Source organism: Mirounga leonina, unplaced genomic scaffold, assembly GCF_011800145.1.
Source record: "Mirounga leonina isolate KUSES-001 unplaced genomic scaffold, KU_Mleo_1.0 Mir_91, whole genome shotgun sequence".
Classification (NCBI taxonomy): domain Eukaryota; kingdom Metazoa; phylum Chordata; class Mammalia; order Carnivora; family Phocidae; genus Mirounga; species Mirounga leonina.
This window is the reverse complement of record NW_023270839.1, coordinates 26,003,347-26,025,696: the sequence shown is the minus strand read 5'-3', so window position 1 is coordinate 26,025,696 and position 22,350 is coordinate 26,003,347. Positions and strand designations below refer to the sequence as shown.

The 22,350-nt window shown below is 38.3% G+C and overlaps 1 protein-coding gene across 1 annotated transcript in view; it reads left to right on the top strand.

The window, feature by feature from the left end:
• ATP8B4 (ATPase phospholipid transporting 8B4 (putative)) overlaps positions 1 to 22,350 on the top strand; it is a 265,650-nt gene that overhangs the window by 71,636 nt on the left and 171,664 nt on the right. The window contains exons 4-6 of the mRNA XM_034994445.1: positions 2,323 to 2,436; positions 10,290 to 10,388; positions 15,936 to 15,997. Coding sequence (XP_034850336.1) covers positions 2,323 to 2,436; positions 10,290 to 10,388; positions 15,936 to 15,997 — 275 coding nt within the window. The remainder of the gene's footprint in view (positions 1 to 2,322; positions 2,437 to 10,289; positions 10,389 to 15,935; positions 15,998 to 22,350) is intronic.

Sequence of the window (22,350 nt, the reverse complement as noted above, 5' to 3'; positions counted from 1 at the left end):
AGGTGCCCATATTTTCTTTAATAACAGTAATAGTGATTACTGGAAGTGTTCACTTAAAATAAGTCACCAACTAACCTCAGTTTTAAAATATGAGTGGGTGGAAAATCTCTGGGCATATTGCTTTAGAATTTCAGCAAGACTTATCACCCCAAATTTTGCTATCTTTGTAGAGAAGATGGAGTTAAGCCTCATGGGCGTATAGTTACATGCATTTATAAATGGTTAAATAAAGCTGAATATGTTTTATATAAACAACTGAAAAAGATGTTAACAGTCTCTGGAGAGGTCTCTAGTAGTTTGCCATTGTTTTTTAATTTTAATTTTTTGAAGTGAACATAACCTTAAGATTTTATTGTCTTCATAATATAACAAAATATGAAGCTTAGAACTGGATCACTTGGCAGTTTCTCTTTTTATTTCCTATCAGTTCAAAATGCTCATGCCCATGGGGATGGGGGAAGGGTAGAGGGAGAGAGAGAATCTTAAGCAGGCTCCATGCCCAGTATGGAGCCCCACATGGGGGCTCAGTCTCACAACCCTGAGATCATGACCTGAGCCAAAATCAAGAGTCAGATGCTCAACTGACTGAGTCACTCAGGCGACCCTGCTTGCATCTCTTAATAGCCACCATTCCCTTAGATCTGTAGTTGGGGTCAACATATTCAAGCCTCAGCACAATCTTTGTAGTTTTAGCCTTTTGCTAGAAAATCAGCTCAGTCTGTTCACCGTAGCCACTCTGCTTCCTGTCATAACATTGCTTTCCCTGGACATAAAGAGAATCTGCCTTTCTCAAATGTGTCACTTTGTGGGGTTGGTGCTTACTACACTCCTTGCAGGAAGCCCAGTGGTTTTAGAAATGTTCACCATGTTTGCGAGAGCACCATCAGCACAGAAACCTATCTTTTTTAATTAAAAATATTTTTTTGGGGGGCGCCTGGGTGGCTTAGTCGTTAAGCGTCTGCCTTCGGCTCAGGTCATGATCCCAGGGTCCTGGGATGGAGCTCCGCATCGGGCTCCCTGCTCCGCGGGAAGCCTGTTTAACCCTCTCCCACTCCCCCTGCTTGTGTTCCCTCTCTCGCTGTGTCTCTCTCTGTCAAATAAATAAATAAAATCTTTAAAAAATATATATTTTTTGGTCTTTATTCATGTCCTTTGAAATGTATTAGTCTATAGCTTTGGAAGAATGTATAAAAGCCACATGTTTGAAAATTTTTGATGGCAGAAAAATTTAGTTAAAGATGGTATATTCAAAATTAATTTTTTTCATTAGATTGGTATAATAGGGAAAGATCTTGTACATCAGTATTTAAAAAAAATCAACTATAAATGTTTAGGAAGGGGAGACCTGATTTCATAGTGATTTATGAAGAAATGATCTAGAGATTTTAGTTCATCCAAACTCAATCAACAGAGATACAATTGCTAAAATGCTGATGAAATTTTAAGGTATGTTAATACAATAGTCCAGAACACACAACATCAAAGTCTCTACTGTACTTGGGCTGGTTGAATCAGATCTGCAATATGTGTTTGGTTCTGTGCAGCATGTTTTAAGAGAGATGCAGAGAGGTTGGGATAATCTAGAAGCAACTGATCAGGAAGAGATGTCTATTAAATAAGTCATGGAGTGGCTGAGGGGTTTGAGAAGGCCTGAATCAGAGTAGAGAAGATTTTGGGAAGTCCTGTGAGTGGTCTTCAAATATTTGAAGGTTTCCAACATATAAAGGGCTTAGACATTGTGTAGGTGATCATGGAGATGGAATTTGGCACATGGTAAAAAGTTACAGGGAGGCAGATTTGGGTTTCTCATAATAGACCTTTCTAGCAGTTCCAAATCTGAAATAGAAATAGGCTGCTTTGTGCGGTGGTCAGTTTTCCATCACAGACTTTCAAAGACAGGCCTAGGATCCCTTTGTCAGAGTTATCTAAAGGGTGGGAAGGTGGACCAGATAATCCCTGAAGTTTCTTCCAACCACACGGGCCCCAGCATAAACTCAGTGTCTGCATACAGTAGGTGCTCAAGCAATATTTGCCAAATGAATGAATGCATAAGAGTAAAATATCTCAGGGGCAGGTATTGTACTTGATACATTTTTAAATCATGGATGATTTTATGGCACTGGCCAGTGATTTCACCTATATCAGGAGAGTGTCATCTTGGGAAACATAAAGACCTTGGGCCAAGAAAACTTAAAATTTTCTAGATAATTGGTTAATCGGTCTTGTTCTGGCATAATTAATGTTTAGCCTTGTAAGTTTTAGAGCTGTCTGATAATGAGCAATGCCTTGCCCCAATCTAACATGATGCTATTTCTTTTTCAGGATAATCGTATCCACACATCCAAGTACAACATTCTTACCTTCTTGCCAATTAATTTATTTGAACAGTTCCAGAGAGTGGCAAATGCCTATTTCCTTTTCCTTCTGATTTTACAGGTAATGTTTAGGTTGTATTTCTTCATCATCTGTTTGTTAAAAGTATTCATATAATTTGAAAAAGTAAGCTAATTCACTCAGCTAAATGTTCACGATTAGGTAAAGCCATTCTTATCAGATTTCGAATGTTATTTTTGCTGTTTCTTTTCACAAATGTGGGAGGGTTAGGAATGGGTAAAAACTAGTGCATTCATCATTTTAAACACTGAGGTCATTTTAGAATGCAGCTATGTACTTTATTTGAACCAAACCAAATCCTAATAATTACTGTCTATAGCCTCCCTCCTTTCTTTATCTCCTTCTCGAGTTCACAGTGTGGGTGTGCCAGAGTTGAGGCAGTCTAGCTGAGCAGTAGTTAGTGGAACATAATTGGGCAAATTTCATTTGCTTTTAAGAACAGTGGCATCTCTTATATATATAATAAATGGTGTATGCTATATCTTATTTCATTGTAGAGTGACTATTTTTTACAGTTTTTGGTGGTTAATTGGTAGTTAATAAACTTCCTTTTTTCTCCCATCTGACTAAAATATGAGCTTAGATGAAATTTCAGCTTTTACTGATATTTTAGGAAATAAAATGCATAAATCAAAGAATATACATAAACAGTTCATGAGAGCTGGTTATTTACCTAGTATTTATTTTAGAGTAATTTAATCAGACCAAAGTGGTACATTCAAAATGTGCAGGGCTCTGTGTTAATTTTAGAAGGTAAAAAGATGGGTTAGATATGCACAGTCCAGATTAATAGCTTTGAATACTATTTTTATTTAATTGAATATTTGTGTTAAGAATCTTTTGGTTGTATCAGAAACCTAAATTTGTTTAGGCAAAAAGGAAATATATTTAGGAATATATCTCATTTCATGTATGACTGGATTCATGGGCAAACTATTTCATTAGGATATGGCTTCTCTTTCGTTCATGTTGGCCTTACTCAGCCAGGTCCTCTTTACCTGGTGGCCCCTGAAAGCTCTAGACCTTTATTCTCCTGGCTTCAACCCCAACATTGAAAAGAGAGAGAGAAGGAGAGAGAAAGAGAATGAATCTTTTTTTTTTTTTTTTTTTTGGTTGTTAAAACCAATCTTGCAATTAGCTCTCACCGGACCATGCTGAGTTACATCACTATCCATAAACTAACCATGGTGGCTCAAGAATTTGTAGCAACAGTTGTCTTGACCTAGATCGCATGCCAAAATGTGGAGCCAGAATAGAATGAGTCTGCCAACATTGTATGTACTGACAGTAGAAGGGGTGAGATAGTTTCCTAAGGTATACTTGAAAAGAAATGGGTGCTGAACAGGCACAACAAAACAAAACAACAGAAATCCCACAGTTAATGTATACCTTACAATTTATTGAAAAGACTTTGGAATCCAAGATTTCTTACCCCCCCCCCCATGAATTTGCTTTTGGTTTCATTATATAACTCTTTATGTCATTCCAGAATTTTGAGCTCATTTCTCTGATGGCTTTCTGTGTATAGTCAAAAGGCTCTTGCTCACAGAATTTTGTATCTGGAAGGAGACTTTGGGATGGTTTAGTCCAGTCTCCTTTCTTCTGTTGATCAAGAAATGAAATCCAGAAAGGTTAAGTAATGTGTAAAGCTTTTACCATGAGTCAATGATAGAACTAGGACTAGAATCTAGCTTTTTTGCCACTCAGGCCAATGTTTTTATTGGTACCTCAGAGGATTTTGAATTTTTTTCTTAATGTTATATGGAAGCTATTTTATAAGATTGATTTAGTTTAGAGCTGTTTTTGTTGGGGCTTGATTTCCATACTGACCGTATCCACCCCACTCTTTCCTACCTGATGGCTCTGAAGCAGCTCCATATCTAACCCCATTTGAAAACCACCTTTCTCAATGTGGTTTTGATTTGAATTTCCCTGATGGCTAATGATGATGAACATTTTTTCATGTGTCTGTTAGCCATTTTTATGTCTTCTCTGGAGAAATGTCTGTTCATGTCTTCTGCCCATTTTTTGACTTGATTATTTGTTTTTTGGCTGTTGAGTTTGAGAAGTTCTTTATAGATCTTGGAAATCAGCGTTTTGTTTGTAGTGTCATTTGCAAATATCTTCTCCCATTCTGTGGGTTGCCTCTTTGTTTTGTTGACTATTTCCTTTGCTGTGCAGAAGACTTTTATCTTGATGAAGTCCCAAAAGTTCATTTTTGCTTTTGCTTCACTAGCCTTTGGAGATGTATCTTGAAAGAAGTTGCTGTGGCTGATGTCGAAGAGGTTACTACCTATGTTCTCCTCTAGAATTTTGATGGATTCCTGTCTCACATTGAGGTCTTACATTTTGAGTTTATCTTTGTGTATGGTGTTAGAGAATGGTTGAGTGTCATTCTTCTGCATGTGGCTGTCCAATTTTCCCAGCACCATTTATTGAAGAGACTGTCTTTTTTCCATTGCATATTTCTTCCTGCTTTGTCGAAGATTATTTGACCATAGAGTTGAGGGTCCATATCTGGGCTCTCTATTCTGTTCCATTGGTCTATATGTCTGTTTTTGTTCCAGTACCATGCTGTCTTGGTGATCACTGCTTTGTAATAAAGCTTGAAATCAGGCAACGTAATGCCCCCAGCTTTTTCTTTTTCAACATTTCCTTGGCAATTCGGGGTCTTTTCTGATTCCATACAAATTTTAGAATTGTTTGTTCCAGCACTTTGAAAAATGTCATTGGAATTTTGATCGGGATGGCACTGAAGGTATAGATTGCTCTGGGTAGCATAGACATTTTAAAAATGTTTATTCTTCTGATCCATGAGCATGGGATGTTTTTCCACCTTTCTGTGTCTTCTTCAATTTCTTTCATGACTGTTCTGTAGTTCTTAGAGTATAGATCCTTTATGTCTTTGGTTAGGTTTATTCTGAGGTATCTTGTTTTTTGGTGCTTTGTAAATGGAATCGTTTCTCTAATTTCTCTTTCTACAGTTGCATTGTTAGTGTATAAGAAAGCAAATGAGGGCACCTGGGTGGCTCAGTCGTTAAGCGTCTGCCTTCGGCTCAGGTCATGATCCTGGGGTCCTGGGATCGAGTCCCACATCGGGCTCCCTGCTCTGCAGGAAGCCTGCCTCTCCCACTCCCCCTGCTTGTGTTCCTGCTCTAGCTATCTCTCTCTCTGTCAAATAAATAAATAAAATCTTTAAAAAAAAAAAAGCAAATGATTTCTGTGCATTGATTTTGTATCTTGCCACATTACTGAATTACTGTATGAGTTCTAGTAATTTGTGGGTGGAGTCTTCTGGATTTTCCACATAAAGTATCATGTCATCTGCAAAGAGAGAGAGTTTGACTTCTTCTTTGCCAATTTGAATACCTTTTTTTCTTTTTGTTGCCTGATTGCTGTTACTAGGACTTCTTTTTTTTTTAATTTAATTTTATTATATTATGTTAGTCACCATTCATTACATCATTAGTTTTTGATGTAGTGTTCCGTGATTCATTGTTGGCGTGTAACACCCAGTGCTCCATTCAGTATGTGCCCTCCTTAATACCCATCACCAGGCTAACCCATCCCCCACCCTCCTCCCCTCTAAAACTCTCAGTTTGTTTCTCAGAGTCCATAGACTCTCATGGTTCGTCTCCCCCTCCGATTTCCCGCCCTTCATTTTTCCCTTCCTACTATCTTTTTTTTTTTTTTTTAACATATAATGCATTATTTGTTTCAGAGGTACAGGTCTGTGATTCATCAGTCTTACACAATTCACAGCGCTTACCATAGCACATAACCTCCCCAGTGTCTATCACCCAGCCCCCTGTCCTTCCCACCCCCGACCACTCCAGCAACCATCAGTTTGTTTCCTGAGATTAAGAGTCTCTTATGATTTTTCTCGCTCTCTGGTTTCATCTTGTTTCATTTTTTCCTCCCTTCCCCTGTGATCCTCTGTCTTGTTTCTCAAATTCCTCATATCAGTGAGATCATATGATAATTGTCTTTCTCTGATTGACTTATTTCACTTAGCATAATACCCTCTAGTTCCATCCACGTCGTTGCAAATGGCAGGATTTCATTTTTTTGATGGCTGCATAATATTCCATTGTGTGTGTGTGTGTATGTATGTATCACATCTTCTTTATCCATTCATCTGTCGATGGACATCTTGGCTCTTTCCATAGTTTGGCTATTGTGGACATTGCTGCTATAAACATTGGGTGCACGTACCCCTTTGGATCACTACATTTGTATCTTTGGGGTAAATACCCAGGAGTGCAATTCCTGGGTCGTAGGGTAGCTCTATTTTCAACTTTTTGAGGAACCTCCATACTGTTTTCCAGAGTGGCTGCACCAGCTTGCATTCCCACCAACAGTGTAGGAGGGTTCCCCTTTCTCCGCATCCCCGCCAACATCTGTCGTTTCCTGACTTGTTAATTTTAGCCATTCTGACTGGTGTGAGGTGGTATCTCATTGAGGTTTTGATTTGGATTTCCCTGATGCCGAGTGATGTTGGGCACTTTTTCATGTGTCTGTTGGCCGTTTGGATGTCTTCTTAGGAAAAATGTGTGTTCATATCTTCTGCCCATTTCTTGATTGGATCATTTGTTCTTTGGGTGTTGAGTTTGAGAAGTTCTTTATAGATTTTGGATACTAGCCCTTTATCTGACATGTCATTTGCCAATATCTTCTCCCATTCCATTGGTTGTCTTTTGGTTTTGTTGACGGTTTGCTGTGCAAAAGCTTTTTATCTTGATGAAGTCCCAATAGTTCATTTTTGCCCTTGCTTCCCTTGCCTTTGGTGATGTTTCTAGGAAGAAGTGGCTGCGGCTGAGGTTGAAGAGGTTGCTGCCTGTGTTCTCCTTTAGGATTTTGATGGACTCCTTTCTCACATTGAGGTCTTTCATCCATTTTGAGTCTATTTTCGTGTGTGGTGTAAGGAAATAGTCCAGTTTCATTCTTCTGCATGTGGCTATCCAATTTTCCCAACACCATTTGTTGAAGAGACTTTTTTCCATTGGACGTTCTTTTCTGCTTTGTCAAAGGTTAGTTGACCATAGAGTTGAGGGTCCATTTCTGGGCTCTCTATTCTGTTCCATTGATCTATGTGTCTGTTTTTGTGCCAGTACCATACTGTCTTGATGATGACAGCTTTGTAATAGAGCTGGAAGTCCGGAATTGTGATGCCGCTAGCTTTGCTTTTCTTTTTCAACATTCCTCTGGCTACTCGGGGTCTTTTCTGGTTCCACACACTTTTTAGGATTATTTGTTCCATTTCTTTGAAAAAAGTTGATGGTATTTTGATAGGGATTGCATTAAATGTGTAGGTTGCTCTAGGAAGTATTGACATTTTCAAAATATTTGTTCTTCCAATCCATGAGCATGGAACGTTTTTCCATTTCTTTGTGTCTTCCTCAATTTCTTTCATGAGTATTCTATAGTTTTCTAAGCACAGATTCTTTGCCTCTTTGGTTAGATTTATTCCTAGGTACTTATGGTTTTGGGTGCAATTGTAAATGGGATCGAATCCTTAATTTCTCTTTCTTCTGTCTTATTGTTGGTGTATAAGAAAGCCACTGATTTCTGTATGCACTGAATTGCTGTATGAGTTCAAGTAATTTGGGGGTGGCGTCTTTTGGATTTTCCACATAAAGTATCATGTCATCTGCGAAGAGAGAGAGTTTGACTTCCTCTTTGCCAGTTTGAATACCTTTTATTTCTTTTTGTTGTCTGATTGCTGTTGCTAGGACTTCTAGTACTGTGTTGAACAATAGTGGCGAGAGTGGGCATCCTTGACGTGTTCCTGATCTTAAGGGAAAGGCTCTCATCTTTTCCCCATTGAGGGTGATATTCACTGTGGGTTTTTCATAGATGGATTTTATGAACTTGAGGAATGTTCCCTCTATCCCTATACTCTGAAGAGTTTTAATCATGAAAGGATGCTGTATTTTGTCAAATGCTTTTTCTGCATCAATTGAGAAGACCATATGGTTCTCCTCTTTCCTCTTATTAATGTGTTCTATCACATTGATTGATTTGCAAATGTTGAACCACACTTGCATCCCGGAGATAAATCCCACTTGGTTGTGGTGCATGATCCTTTTAATGTATTGTTGGATCCTATTAGCTAGGATTTTTTTGAGGGTTTTGGAATCCATATTCATCAGGGATATTGGTCTGAAATTCTCCTTTTTGATGGGTCTTTGCCTGGTTTGGGGATTAAGGTAATGCTGGCCTCATAGAATGAGTCTGGAAGCTTTCCTTCTGTTTCTGTTTTTGGAAACAGCTTCAGGAGAATAGGTATTATGTCTTCTTTGAATGTTTGGTAGCATTCCCCAGGGAATCCACATTGAGATACCACCTTACACCAGTTAGAATGGCAAGAAAATTGACAAGGCAAGAAACAACAAATGTTGGAGAGGTTGTAGAGAAAGGTTGTTACACTACTGGTGGGAATGCAAGTTAGTACAGGCACTTTGCAAAACAGTGTGGAGGTGCCTCAAAAAATTAAAAATAGAGCTACCCTATGACCCAGCAATTGCACTACTGGGTATTTACCCCAAAGACACAGATGTAGTGAAAAGAAGGGCCATATGCACCCCAATGTTCACAGCAGCAATGTCCGCAATAGCCAAACTGTGGAAAGAGCCGAGATGCCCTTCAACAGATGAATGGATGAAGAAGATGTGGTCCATATATACAATGGAATATTACTCAGCCATCAGAAAGGATAAATACCTAACTTTTACATCAACCTGGATGGGACTGGAGGAGATTATGCTCAGTGAAATAAGTCAAGCAGAGAAAGTCAATTATCATATGGTTTCACTTATTTGTGGAACATAAGGAATAGCATGGAGGACATTAGGAGAAGGAAGGGAAAATGAAGGGGGGAATCAGAGGGGGGAGATGAACCATGAGAGACTATGGACTCTGAGAAACAAACTGAGGGTTTTAGAGGGGCGGGGGGTTTGGGGGGATGGGTTATCTCGGTGATGGGTATTAGGGAGGGCATGTACTGCAGGGAGCACTGGGTGTTATATGCAAACAATGAATTATGGAACACTACATCAAAAACTAATGATGTAATGTATGGTGATTAACATAACATAATAAAATAAAATAAAAAAACACACACGCCCACACAAAAAAAACCCCAATAAAACATAAAAAAAAAGAAAACCACCTTTCTAAGAGAATCCTCTCAACTGTCATTATGTCTCTCTCATGTGGGTGGTTTTGGAGGCAAATATATCTAGGTTCAAATTTTAGCAGTGTATGTTCTTGACCCAGTAGAGTGACCTTTCAGTTACTTATTTACAAAATGGGAAAACGATAACCTAGGGCTGCAGCATTTCCTGACTCCAGGGCACTATTCACAATGTATTCTATGTTGTGCACTGGGGGTGTTATTTACGTGGAATACAAATCCTATGGGTGTGTGCAAGACAACTCTGGTACAGAATCTAACTCAATGAACTTTCTGAGGGTCAAATGACATAATATATGGGAAGTACTTGGCACAGTATTTGGTGCAAAGTAGATGCTCAAAGAATCTCTTTTGGAATTGGTGAGAAGTTAGTAAAATTGTTAAAAGTTGAGATGAGAAGCAGAGAAAAGGCAAGTGACATGTATCATTCTGGGGAAAGATTATCTGAAAGATTTCAAGAAGCTTACTTCTCAAGTTGGTATAAAATTTTTTTGTGTGTGTCAAATAGCCTGAAAATTGGTTCAGTGATACTTCTGTGTGTCTTATAAGTGAATGCAAATAATTATTGAAAGTTATTCTGCATTTGTACCAATAACTGAATATAATTCCATTACTTTCTGTGAGTGGTATATAATGACAAAATTTGGAAGACGTATTTCCTAACTTAAAAGACTTAAACTATGTGAAATGTTTGTTTTAGCTGATTCCAGAAATCTCCTCCTTGACCTGGTTTACCACCATTGTGCCTTTGGTCTTGGTGATAACTATGACAGCTGTCAAAGATGCCACAGATGACTATGTGAGTATTTGCTTTTGAGCATTTTTGAGGTTTTGATTTCAATTGTGACCTCTCAAAAATAAAAAATTGGGGGGGGCGCCTGGGTGGCTCAGTCGGTTGAGTGACTGCCTTCGGCTCAGGTCATGATCCTGGAGTCCCAGGATCGAGTCCCGCATCGGGCTCCCTGCTCGGCGGGGAGTCTGCTTCTCCCTCTGACCCTCCCCCCTCTCATGTGCTCTCTCTCTCTCTCATTAAAAAATAATAATAATAAAAAATAAAAAAAATAAAAAATTGGGATCCATTTGGAATTTTTGAATGGAGCTCTTTTGGTCAGTATTATATAAAACTCTTTTGCTATTTGTTTAGTGACTAATACAGATGTCATAGAACCAGAGCCTGTTTATGTTAAAGGCAAGAGGGCTTGAATAATTAGACTTACTCCTTCATTTTATGGATGAGGAAACCAAAGTCTCTAAAGAACTAGTGATTTGCTAATGATCATACAACCAATTAGTGGTAAGAGCAGAATTAGAACACAAATTTGCTTCTACCCAGGGAAGTATTATTTATCCTATATCCTATGTGTTTCTCTAAGTTTTGGGAATTGGTAGATGTTAGGTACTCTCACATTCTATGCTCATTATACCAGGAGTTGCAAAATCAAATCACTTCAAAAGTCAGGCAACTAATGTAAATAAGTGAAGTATAAAACAATAGAGAATTTTGAAGTCTGCATAAACCAAGGGAGGTCATTAAAATGCAAAGATTTAAAACACAGTCTTGCACAAACCAAACATGCTAAATTTATTTTTTAAAAATTATTTATTTATTTATTTGAGAGAATGACTGAGAGACAGAGAGAAGGAGCAGAGGGAGGGGCAGAGGGCGAGGGAGACGCATACTCCCCACCGAGCAGGGAGCCAGACTGTGGGGCTCCATTCTGGGATTCCAGGATCATGGCCTGAGCCGAAGGCAGACGCTTCATGGACTGAGCCATATTCTCACCCTGAGTGATTGCATGTGCCCTAGCCTCAATAATTGTCTATATGCCAGTGACTTATATATTTATATTCCTAACCTAAGCTTCTTCTGTGAACTCATATTTCCTGTTGTCTGTTTTTAACTTATCTATGTCTTTAAAGTGGGTGTCTTGTAGATAGCATATACTAGGTAATGATTTTTTTATACAATCTGAAAATCTCTTAATTGGAATGTTTAACCCATTTACATTTAATATGAATATCATTATGATTAGATTTAAACCTATCATCTTGTTACTGCTTTCTGTATGCCTCATTGGTTCATTGTTCCATTTTTCTTCTTTTAGACTGAGTATATTTGTGATTCCTTCTTTATTATTGGCTTTGTAGGCATATATACAGTGGTTGTTCTAGGGTTTAACTTATAGTCTACCTGAGTTGGTTTGGCTTTGGAACACTGGCCTTTATTCACACCCCTCTGTGCTAAGCTATATGGGGAATGCAAAAAAACCCACAAAAAACAAAAAAACAAAACCCCACAAAAAATAAAAAGCAACACAGAACCTGAAGTTAAAAAAAGCTTAAAATCCAGCAAGGGAAAATGAGACATGTACACGAATAACAATAATATGACATAAAAAAGTTAGGAATCATCATAAAAAAACAAAGCACCTTGGTTCTTTGTGGGAGGAAGATGCCCTTCAAAGGCTAGTTGGTAGTGGAGGTGGAGTGTGAATTAGGGATTAGGGAAGACTTCATGGAGGCTGTGGGAACCCAGCCCTACTGAGAGTGGTTGAGTATGGGTAAGTGAGATGGGGAGATTTGTGCTTATCAAGTTGGTTCATATGATCCTTCCTCATAGTTGTTTTATGTATAATTTTTAAAAAATTTTATTGTTATGTTAATAACCATACATTACATCATTAGTTTTTGATGTAGTGTTCCATGATTCATTGTTTGCGTGTAACACTCAGTGCTCCATTCAGTACGTGCCCTCCTTAATACCCATCACCAGGCTAACCCATCCCCCCACCCCCCTCCCCTCTAGAACCCTCAGTTTGTTTCTCAGAGTCCATAGTCTCATGGTTCGTCTCCCCATCTGATTTGCCCCCCTTCATTTTACCATTCCTACTATCTTCTTTTTTTTTTTTAACATGTAATGTATTTGTTTCAGAGGTACAGGTCTGTGATTCAACAGTCTTACACACTTCACAGCACTCACCATAGCACATACCCTCCCCAATGTCTATCCCCAAGCCACCCCATCCCTCCCACCCCCCACCACTCCAGCAACCCTCAGTTTGTTTCCTGAGATTAAGAGTTCCTCATATCAGTGAGATCATATGATATATGTCTTTCTCTGATTGACTTATTTCACTCAGCATAATACCCTCCAGTTGCATCCATGTCATTGTAAATGGCAAGATTTCATTCCTTTTGATGGCTACATAATATTCCATTGTATGTATATACACCACATCTTCTTTATCCATTCATCTGTCAATGGACATCTTGGCTCTTTCCATAGTTTGGCTGTTGTGGACATTGCTGCTATAAACATTGGGGTGCACGTACCCCTTTGGATCTTATGTATAATTTTTTGATAAATCAACAGTTTGATGTGACTCATTTGAAAATTGTCCATGTATATAATGTGTTTGTCTTCATATATCATGTTTCTATAGGATACATAAGATATGACTCTCTTCATTTTTAATGAAGTGCCTCATGTATTTCATGGTTCATATTGTGACTATAACCTTTGAGGCAGGATTTTTTTTCTTTTTTGAGGCATGATTTTTAACTAACACACAGGACCTGTTCATACTAATGAACATGTCACTTAAAAGTGGTCAGCTTGGAATTTATTCATTCCTGTGAGATTGCCATTGTTCACAGTACTTTGGAGCTCCTCATATAGAGTTGCCTTCATGGTCAGTGTACAAGGTACAGAAGAAAGCCAATCTTGTAATTTTGTGTTCACCCAGCTTTGGAAACAAATGCCATTTCCCAGCCCCTAAAAAACATATTTACCCTACCTGCTTTATTTTCTTTTTAAAGATTTTATTTATTTGACAGAGAGAGAGTACAAGCAGGAGGAGCGGCAGGCAGAGAGAGAGGGAGAAGCAGGCTCCCTGCTGAGCAGGGAGCCTGATGTGGGGCTCCATCCCAGGACCCTGGGATCATGACCCGAGCTGAAGGCAGACGCTTAACCATCTGAGCCACCCAGGCACTCTACCCTACCTGCTTTCTAGGAGAAGCTTTTGTATATTTCCAAACATAAGACATCCCTTCATGTCTTTCCTAAGGGTAAATAGCTCCATCTTCAAAGAATAAGAGGATATTCCAAAGAATGCTCCAAGTAATTCTAGGAGAAGAAATTTTAACAATGATTTCCATAATGACAACTTTGGAGTAAATGTGTGTCTTTTCCACAATATCTGATCTTTCAGGGAAATAGTACTTATTTAGATGCTTGAGTTTCTACATATTGGCTTTAAATGTCTTATTTGTTATAGTCACAATTCGTAGTAGAGTAAAATGGTAGACTAGAAAGAACATGGGCTTTGAAGAGAGACACCTTACCCTACTATGTTCTAACAGTATGATATGAGTGAAACCACTTCTCTGAACCCTTCCTTGTCTGTATCATGTGGCTAATGACACCCCAACTGTTGGAAGGACAAAATGAGATGCTATGTGTAAAGCACTTTGCACAGAGCCTGTCTGGTATACAATCAATGCTAGTCCTCTGCTCCCTTCCTGTCCTGGATAGTTCTTCTCTAAGCCTTCATATCTGTTTCTAAAGTAGAAATTGTCAAGAAGAGTCAGCCTGGGCATGAGACTACCATTTCCACTCCTACCAGATTCTGTTCCAATACCAGCACTTCTTGGCAAAGCCTGAGCTGAAGTGAAAGTGGTTTATTTTGAGGCCCAGAGAATAAACTGCTCAGCTTTCAGGGAGTGAACTGATAGGTCCTTTTCTGTGATTCCCAGCCAGTCCGTTTAGGGGATTATTTTCTGGTTAGATACAGATGTGACTAAATACTAAGTCTCCTTTTTGTCTCTACTGCAGTTAATTCTTGAATATGCTTTTATTTTTGTGATAATGTGTATGGGTTCAATAACCAGATATATTTATCAGTCAGGGTCTTGGCAGGAAAGTGATGTCACCCTGAAATGAGTAAGGTTGAAGAAAGATTAATAATGAATGCACTATTTACAAAAGGGCAAAAGAAAAGTTGTCAAAAGCACGTAGTTTAGTAACACAGATGGCCATACTACTTCTCTGTCTGAAGGGACAAAGGGAGGAAGCAGTTACCTGTATCTGACTTCTGCTCATGACAGCTGGGCCTGCCTTCAAGCTAACTTAGCTTGAATGGGAAAATAGCCCATTTCTGTCTCCTCTGGCTACTCTGATCTTCTGCCACAACCAACTACTGGCCAAAGCAAACCAGGAGCCAGAGGGTAAGGACCTTATAGGTCAGCTTCCCATAACAAGGGTAGAGTGGAGAAGATGGGATGTGGATATAGAGGAGCAAACACAAAATATCCAACACCCTCATCAAAGCTATACTCAGACAAAATAATTTTTCTATTCTATTGGGAAGGAGAAGTTTGCATGCCAATGATGGGCTGACTTAATTTAGTCCTCTACTGATACTATAAATGTTTTCATGTTAGCAAATGCTAAGTATCGTATTTTACCTGATAAATATCCTTTAACTTATACCTGGCAGTCAGGGTAATTGCATGCACTGGGCATAGCATAATAGAGAGATTGGAATAGATTTGGGAAGGATATTAAAAAAGAAAAGGACTGGTTGAAGCATCTTATATATTGTGATATTGATATTTTGAATTTTTTTAATGGAAAAGCACTAATTTTGATGATAGTCTTATCTGAATGGCTGTTAATTTATGAGTTTAGTATAGTGCTCATAGTACTTGGATTCTTCTAAGCAGTATAAGATGTTTACATTACTGGAATATACAATAAGAAATAGTATCGCTTGGGCATAAAAAAACAAATCCATACCAAATGTGGTTTAGTATTGTATTTTGAGTTTTGTTTTAAATGCTCAGTGTTTCATAAGATTACTGTTAACAATTAGAATTTCTGGAGAATAAAAATACATGTTATTACAAGTAATTTCTTGGCTTCAAAGAAATCCATACAAAAGAATGACTGATGTTCCAATGAAGTATTGAGGACATATGTGAGAGAAATGGAAGCCTCCTTTCCTTGTTGAAGATCTCAAAATATAGTTTTCTCTGGAACTGTGTGGCCAAGTAAAGAGCATATTGTCTTCTTAGAAGCACCTAAAAATGTGTGGGAATTAGAAGAGCATGTGGCTCAACTTGTTCCATTGGTAACACCCAGAGAAGGGTTAGGGAGAAGGATATTGATTCAGATTTAGAACACATGGAGGTGGGTTCAAGGTAAGCATAAACTTAAATTAGTAATTTTGGATTGATGGTGATATTGTCCAAACAGATGAACTCAAAGTATTTTTAGTGTTCCTATTTGTGCTGACAAAGTATGATTTAATATGTTTTTTTTTCCCACAAACATTTTGACTTTCAGTTTCGCCATAAGAGTGATAATCAAGTGAATAATCGGCTATCTGAAGTGCTCATCGACAGCAAGTAAGAAATAAATTCTTTGGGTTATTTTTGAGATTTCTGGGACCACAAAACAGGTCTTGGAAGTTGGTGGCTTTCTCTTTTAATTAAGTATATGTTACTTTTCCCTTTCAATTTATTAAAAACTACAACGAAAGTCCATTTCTTCTTCATGGTTTTTCTAAATGTTCAACCAGTGCTGTGCTGCCCATTCAACTTCAAATCCCTATGGAGTTTGTTCTGTGGAACACGGACACGCTGTTATCACTTCATTTTTAGGTCTAATATTGCTTAAAATTGGCACCTATGCTATGTCTTGTATGTAGTCAATGTTTCATAAATGTTTAATTATTCAATTAGTTAATTTCTGGGAAATATTGCTAGACAGACTTTAACACATTACTGTATCAAGTGATAGTGATAAGAATCTTGCATTTACTTGATAGTTGAATTTAGAATGGATTATCCACCATAACACAGATTTTCATTGCTTTTAAGTTGATAAATATTTATGGGAATGATTCTTGAATTTAAAATGCTTTAAAACATGTATTTATACACTAATAACAGCAGAAACACCTCCAGAAAACTTAGCAAAAATATATTTCAAACCTTCATTCCATTGTTTCTTACTCTTTGTCCTTTTCTGCTAATAATAACATGTGACAAAGTAAACTTACAATACATTCTGGCAGTCAATCACATTTGCCGATGATTTTGAATCATTTGGATACTGTGAAGAATAGAACTTTTAAAGGGAATATCATAAAATGAATATCATAAAATGAATTAATAAAATGAATATCATAAAATGAAATTCCAGGAAATGATAAAGATATTAAGAGGGACTAGGTGTAATCTAGACAGTAATTGGTAGGATTGAAGTAATTAATCTCTTTCCATAACTCAAATGTTGACTGATCACTAATAGCATAATGAATACATACAGTTTTTCTGTATTTGCTTGTTTTAGAAAATAGTGTTAAATGCACAATGAAGGAAAATGATCATACTTTAAAACTATAATGGTAAAGACAGAGCTCTGAAAGTGTGATTCCAGTGTGACACGGATAAGCCATAAAGATGCCTGGAACCATGTGGTTCATTTCCAATGTTAGCAGGTTTTTAATCGTTGCCACTATAGTGTGGTGTTTAAAAGCATGGATTTTGCACTCAGAGGGACTTTAAGTATGAGTTTAGTCTTTTTTTTTTTTAAGATTTTATTTATTTATTTGAGAGAGAGAGAATGAGAGAGAGCACATGAGAGAGGGGAGGGTCAGAGGGAGAAGCAGACTCCCTGCCGAGCAGGGAGCCCGATGCGGGACTCGATCCAGGGACTCCAGGATCATGACCTGAGCTGAAGGCAGTCGCTTAACCAACTGAGCCACCCAGGTGCCCAGTATGAGTTTAGTCTTGATCCCAAATAATTCTGTGGTCTGGAGCAAGTTCTTAAGAGGTGGTGAAACTTTGTAAGCTAATGTGGTGTGTTGCTTTGAGCTGTACTGTTGCATATCTGGACTTTTTCAAGTCTTGCAGTTCTGACTGTGTATTAGATCTGCCATGAATATGATATGACTAATTCCTCAAGGAACATTTGATAATAAATCTTATTCCTCTGAAGTATCATCTCATATAAAGTACGTTTAAAATATGTACAATTACATAATGAGTTTGAAATAACGGCCCTAGCATATCTTTTAATTTCCCTCAAATTTCCAGTTAAATATTTTTTTCATTATGTTCAGTTAGCCAACATATAGTACGTCATAAGTTTTTGTTGTAGTGTTCAACAATTCATTAGTTGCAGATAACACCCAGTGCTCATTGCAACACATGCTCTCCTTAATACCCATCACCCGGTCACCCATCCCCCCACCCCCTCCATTCTGTAACCTCAGTTTGTTTCCCGGAGTCCAGAGTCTCTCATGGTTTGTCTCCCTCTCTGATTTCTTCCCATTCAGTTTTCTCTCCCTTCCCCTGTTTATCAGTTAAATCTTGTGGCAATACCTGGGCAGTGATAGATATTGGGGCCTCTACTTGGAGGCCAAGGGATTAATCCAGGAACTTACACACTGAGAAACTTGATGATTGTATGCCTCCCACACATGCTAGCTATCATTATCATTATTGCTAGAAGCAGTATTAGTGTTACTTTTTCGTGGTTTCATTAAGCTTTCCATTGATTCCTTATGAAGTAGCATCTCTTTGTAATTCAATATGGTGTGATGTTTTGATATGTATTGTTGCTGATCCTATAAAGTTGAAGGGAGAAGCACATATCATTGAGTATGGAGCATTCTTTAGGATTCAGTAAGAAATCAGGCAAGACTTTCCATTTATAAGATTGCCCATTGCTGTGAGCTCCTCTAGGGCAGAGGTCATCTCTTGATCATATCTGTGTCCCTTGAGCCTAGCACTGTGTCTATTTAATTTGCAAACTGAACAGTAACAAGTATCCTTGTTGAAAGAACACTCTTCCAGAGGACTTTGATGTGTCTAATTTTGCTGAGTTCCATCATTGGCCAATTCCAGTGGCTGGGTGGTGGTCTTTGTACAATGTACTCAGGCTGTGGAGATGGCTTTCCACTATTTAGATTTTTGAAAAATTGGAGAGATTAAATGGGCTCAGATCTGAGATATCCCAGGGAGCTTGGAGTCCTTCCTTAGAGCTGGTGGTTGTAGAGGATATTGTTGGTGCTTTGCCTAGATCCCCACCATCTTCTGTGTTCATCCCCAGCTTCTGTGTGCATTGCTTATAAGTGCTTGCCCCTGCTGTTTTCTTCAGAGCACTGCCCTTGAGTTACTGGAGCCAATGACTGATGGGTGCAAGAGTATGAAAGAGCAGTGCCCCTGCCTCAGGTTGAGCAAGCTCTGAGGTTAATTTGTACTCTCTAGCACTCTTCTTTTTTTTTTTTTTTTAAAGATTTTATTTATTTATTCATGAGAGACAGAGAGAGAGAGACAGAGGCAGAGGGAGAAGCAGGCTCCCCGCGGAGCAGGGAGCCTAATGTGGGACTCGATCCCAGGACCCTGGGATCAGGACCTGAGCCGAAGGCAGATGACTCTCTAGCACTCTTGAGATCAGATGGAGGATGGGACTTTGCCTGCAGTCACATCATTTGTGGCTTTATCCCTTTCCCCAGTGTTGCTTTTCATGTCCCTTACCAGTTTCTCCTGGAAGTACTTTCCTAATGAACCATTTGAACATGAAACCTTATCTCAGGATCTGTTTCTAGGGAACCTGATGTGAAACAGTAGTTAACATGTACTAAATCCTATTGCAATGTTAATGGAAAATATTAGGAAAGTGCTTTTGGGTCTATCCTTGGCACCTGTGGGTCCCAATCCAGGAATAAAGTAAAATGCCTGAAGGGGACCAGGGGAGTCCAGGTGTTGCTGGAGGTGAGTGTCGTAGTGGGGTGGGTACAGCCAGGTACTTGTGGCTTCCTTTGTGTGCTTCTGGCAGGAATTGTTGGACTTGGGGTCTTTGTACTAGGGCAGGAGCCATCATTGGCTTGTCTTGGAAAGAGGGAGGCATTTTCAGCCTCAGGGTCAACATTTTTGAGGGGAAGGAGGTGGGATGAAAGCACCAGTCAGGAAACCTAGGTCCATGTAAGTGATCACTGTGTGACTTTGAGCAATTCATTTTCCTTCTGGACTTTAGGTCTCTCTTCTGCTGTGCTCAGAAGTGAGGAAGGTGGGCAGCAACATTCAGATTCAACACATATTTATTGAGCAACTACCATGCATTGGCTCCAGGGCTTCCACATTTTTTTTCTTTTTTTTTATGTTATGTTAATCACCATACATTACATCATTAGTTTTTGATGTAGTGTTCCATGATTCATTGTTTGCGTATAACACCCAGTGCTCCATGCAGAATGTGCCCTCTTTAATACCCATCACCAGGCTAACCCATCCCCCCACCCCCTCCCCTCTAGAACCCTCAGTTTGTTTTTCAGAGTCCATAATCTTTTATGGTTCGTCTCCCCCTCCGATTTCCCCCCCTTCATTTTTTCCCTCCTGCTATCTTCTTCTATTTTTTTTTTTTAACATATAATGTATTATTTGTTTCAGAGGTACAGGTCTGTGATTCAACAGTCTTACACAATTCACAGAGCTCCCCATAGCACATACCCTCCCCAATGTCTATCACCCAGTCACCCAATCCCTCGCACCCCCCACCACTCCAGCATTTAACTTTCATAAAAAACCCCCAAGGTGTGGGTAATAGTGCTCCATTTTAGAAATGAAGAGATTAAGACCCCAAAAGGGAGTGACTTGTTCAGGGTCCCCTGGTAAGTAAGAGCCTAAATTAGAATTCTACCCCTTCATGAGTGATGTGTAAGTGTGGACTTCACTATTTATTTTGTATTTGAAGGACTGTGTATACAATTATAGGAATATAAACATAATTACATAACATAGATGTAGTTTATCTCTATGTAATATATATTTGTATTATGCACATTACTCATCTACGTTCTTAGCATTGCGTAAGCTGTAATGCTAAACGCTGTAAACCTAAGTCACAAAATAGAGTGATAAAACCCTTCTTTTTATAACCTTCCTTTCAATTTTATGTTTTTGATTTTGTTACTCATATTCCTTTCAAATTTGGACCAATCTTCTGTATTTGCAATCTGTTATGTGAAAGTGCTTAAGAGATAGGTGTTGTATTAGCCTTTGACAAAATTTGCTGACTTTAGTTTTAAAACTAAGTAGAGGTGGCATGATTCCATATTGTAGAAATTAATGTGACTACTGAATAGGAAATGCACATTTTTGCCCCAAGCTATGAAATACTGTAGCCCCCCTTTCCCTGCACTTTTGCTTTCCATGGTTTCAGTTACCCGTACTCAACCATGGTCTGGAAGCAGGTGATCGACCTTCTGACATCTCATCAGAAGGTCAGTAGTAGCCCTAATGCTACATCACAGTGTCTATGTCATTAACTTCACTTCCTCTGATCATGTAGGCATTTTATCATCTCACATCATCACAAGAAGAAGGGTGAGTGAAGTACAATAGGATATTTTGAGAGAGAGAGAGAGACCATGTTCACATAACTTTTAAGTATATTGTTATAATTGTTCTATTTTGTTATTAATCTCTTACTGTGTCTAATTTATAAATTAAACTTTATTGTAGGTATGTATGTATAGGAAAAAACATAGTATAGATTTGGTACTATCTGTGGTTTTAGGCTTCCATTGGGGGTCTTGGAATGTGTCCCCTGCAGATAAGGGGGGACTACTACATACATGCTGATGGCATGTATGAATACCAATAGCTATCTTAGTGTGTTTTAAGAGGGTGTCTCAAGTTGTGCTGACATCCTTGACCCCGCTGAGAACAACTGAGGGACAATGAGAAGGTTTGTGATAGTCCCTGCAGAGGTCATCTAATCTGGTGCCCTTCAACCTAGGCTGCACATTGTATTAGAGCACCAGCAACACCCCAGAGTAATTAAATGAAGGTCTTGGAGGTGAGACCCCAGTGTTTTTTAAGTTTCCAAGATGATTCTATGCACGGAGAGTTGAGAACTCCTAAGTGAAGCCATCCCTATGTCCATATATATATCTTTATGTCTGTATTTCTCTGATTTTAAAAGATATCCAAGGAAGGGAATACCATTAATTTTTAAAGTGGTAAGCATCATTTTTCCACATAATAAATATCCTTACAAAGAAATAGTTCTGTAATGCTTACATTTTTTTTAATAGTAAAGCTCACATTTTTAGTCAAACACTTGGCTGATCAATTACTTTGCCATGTTTTTCTTTCCTTCAGAAATTCAAATTTTAATTTTTCCCATTTTTGTCTTTTATTTCCAACACCTGTTCCTATTACAGGTCTTGTCTTCTGTGGAATCATTTGCTGACTTTCATGTATTTATGCAAATTCCAATTTGCTCTGTCCCATCAACATTTCTACACCTATGGATTTTAGACAAGGAAAGGAGTGTAGAGATCTCCTGCTACTCAGTTAGGCAGCCACTGGTCACATGTGGCTACTGAACACTTACAGTGTGGTGGATCCAAATTAAGATGTGCTCTTAGGTATAAAGTACATCCCAGATTTTGAAGACTTAGTGCCAGAAAGAGAATATAAGATATGTCATTAATAATTTTTGTATATTGGTTTCATTTTGAAATGATAATATTTTGTATATACTGGTTAAATAAAATATATTATTAAAAGGAACTTTACCTGTTTCTTTAAAAAAATTTTGTTCTTTTATTTTTTTATTTTAATTCCAGTGTGGTTAACATACAGTGTTATATTAGTATCAGGTGTATAATACGGTGATTCAACACTTCCGTATAATACCTGGTGCTCATCAGGGTAAGTGTACTCTTAATCCCCTTCATCTA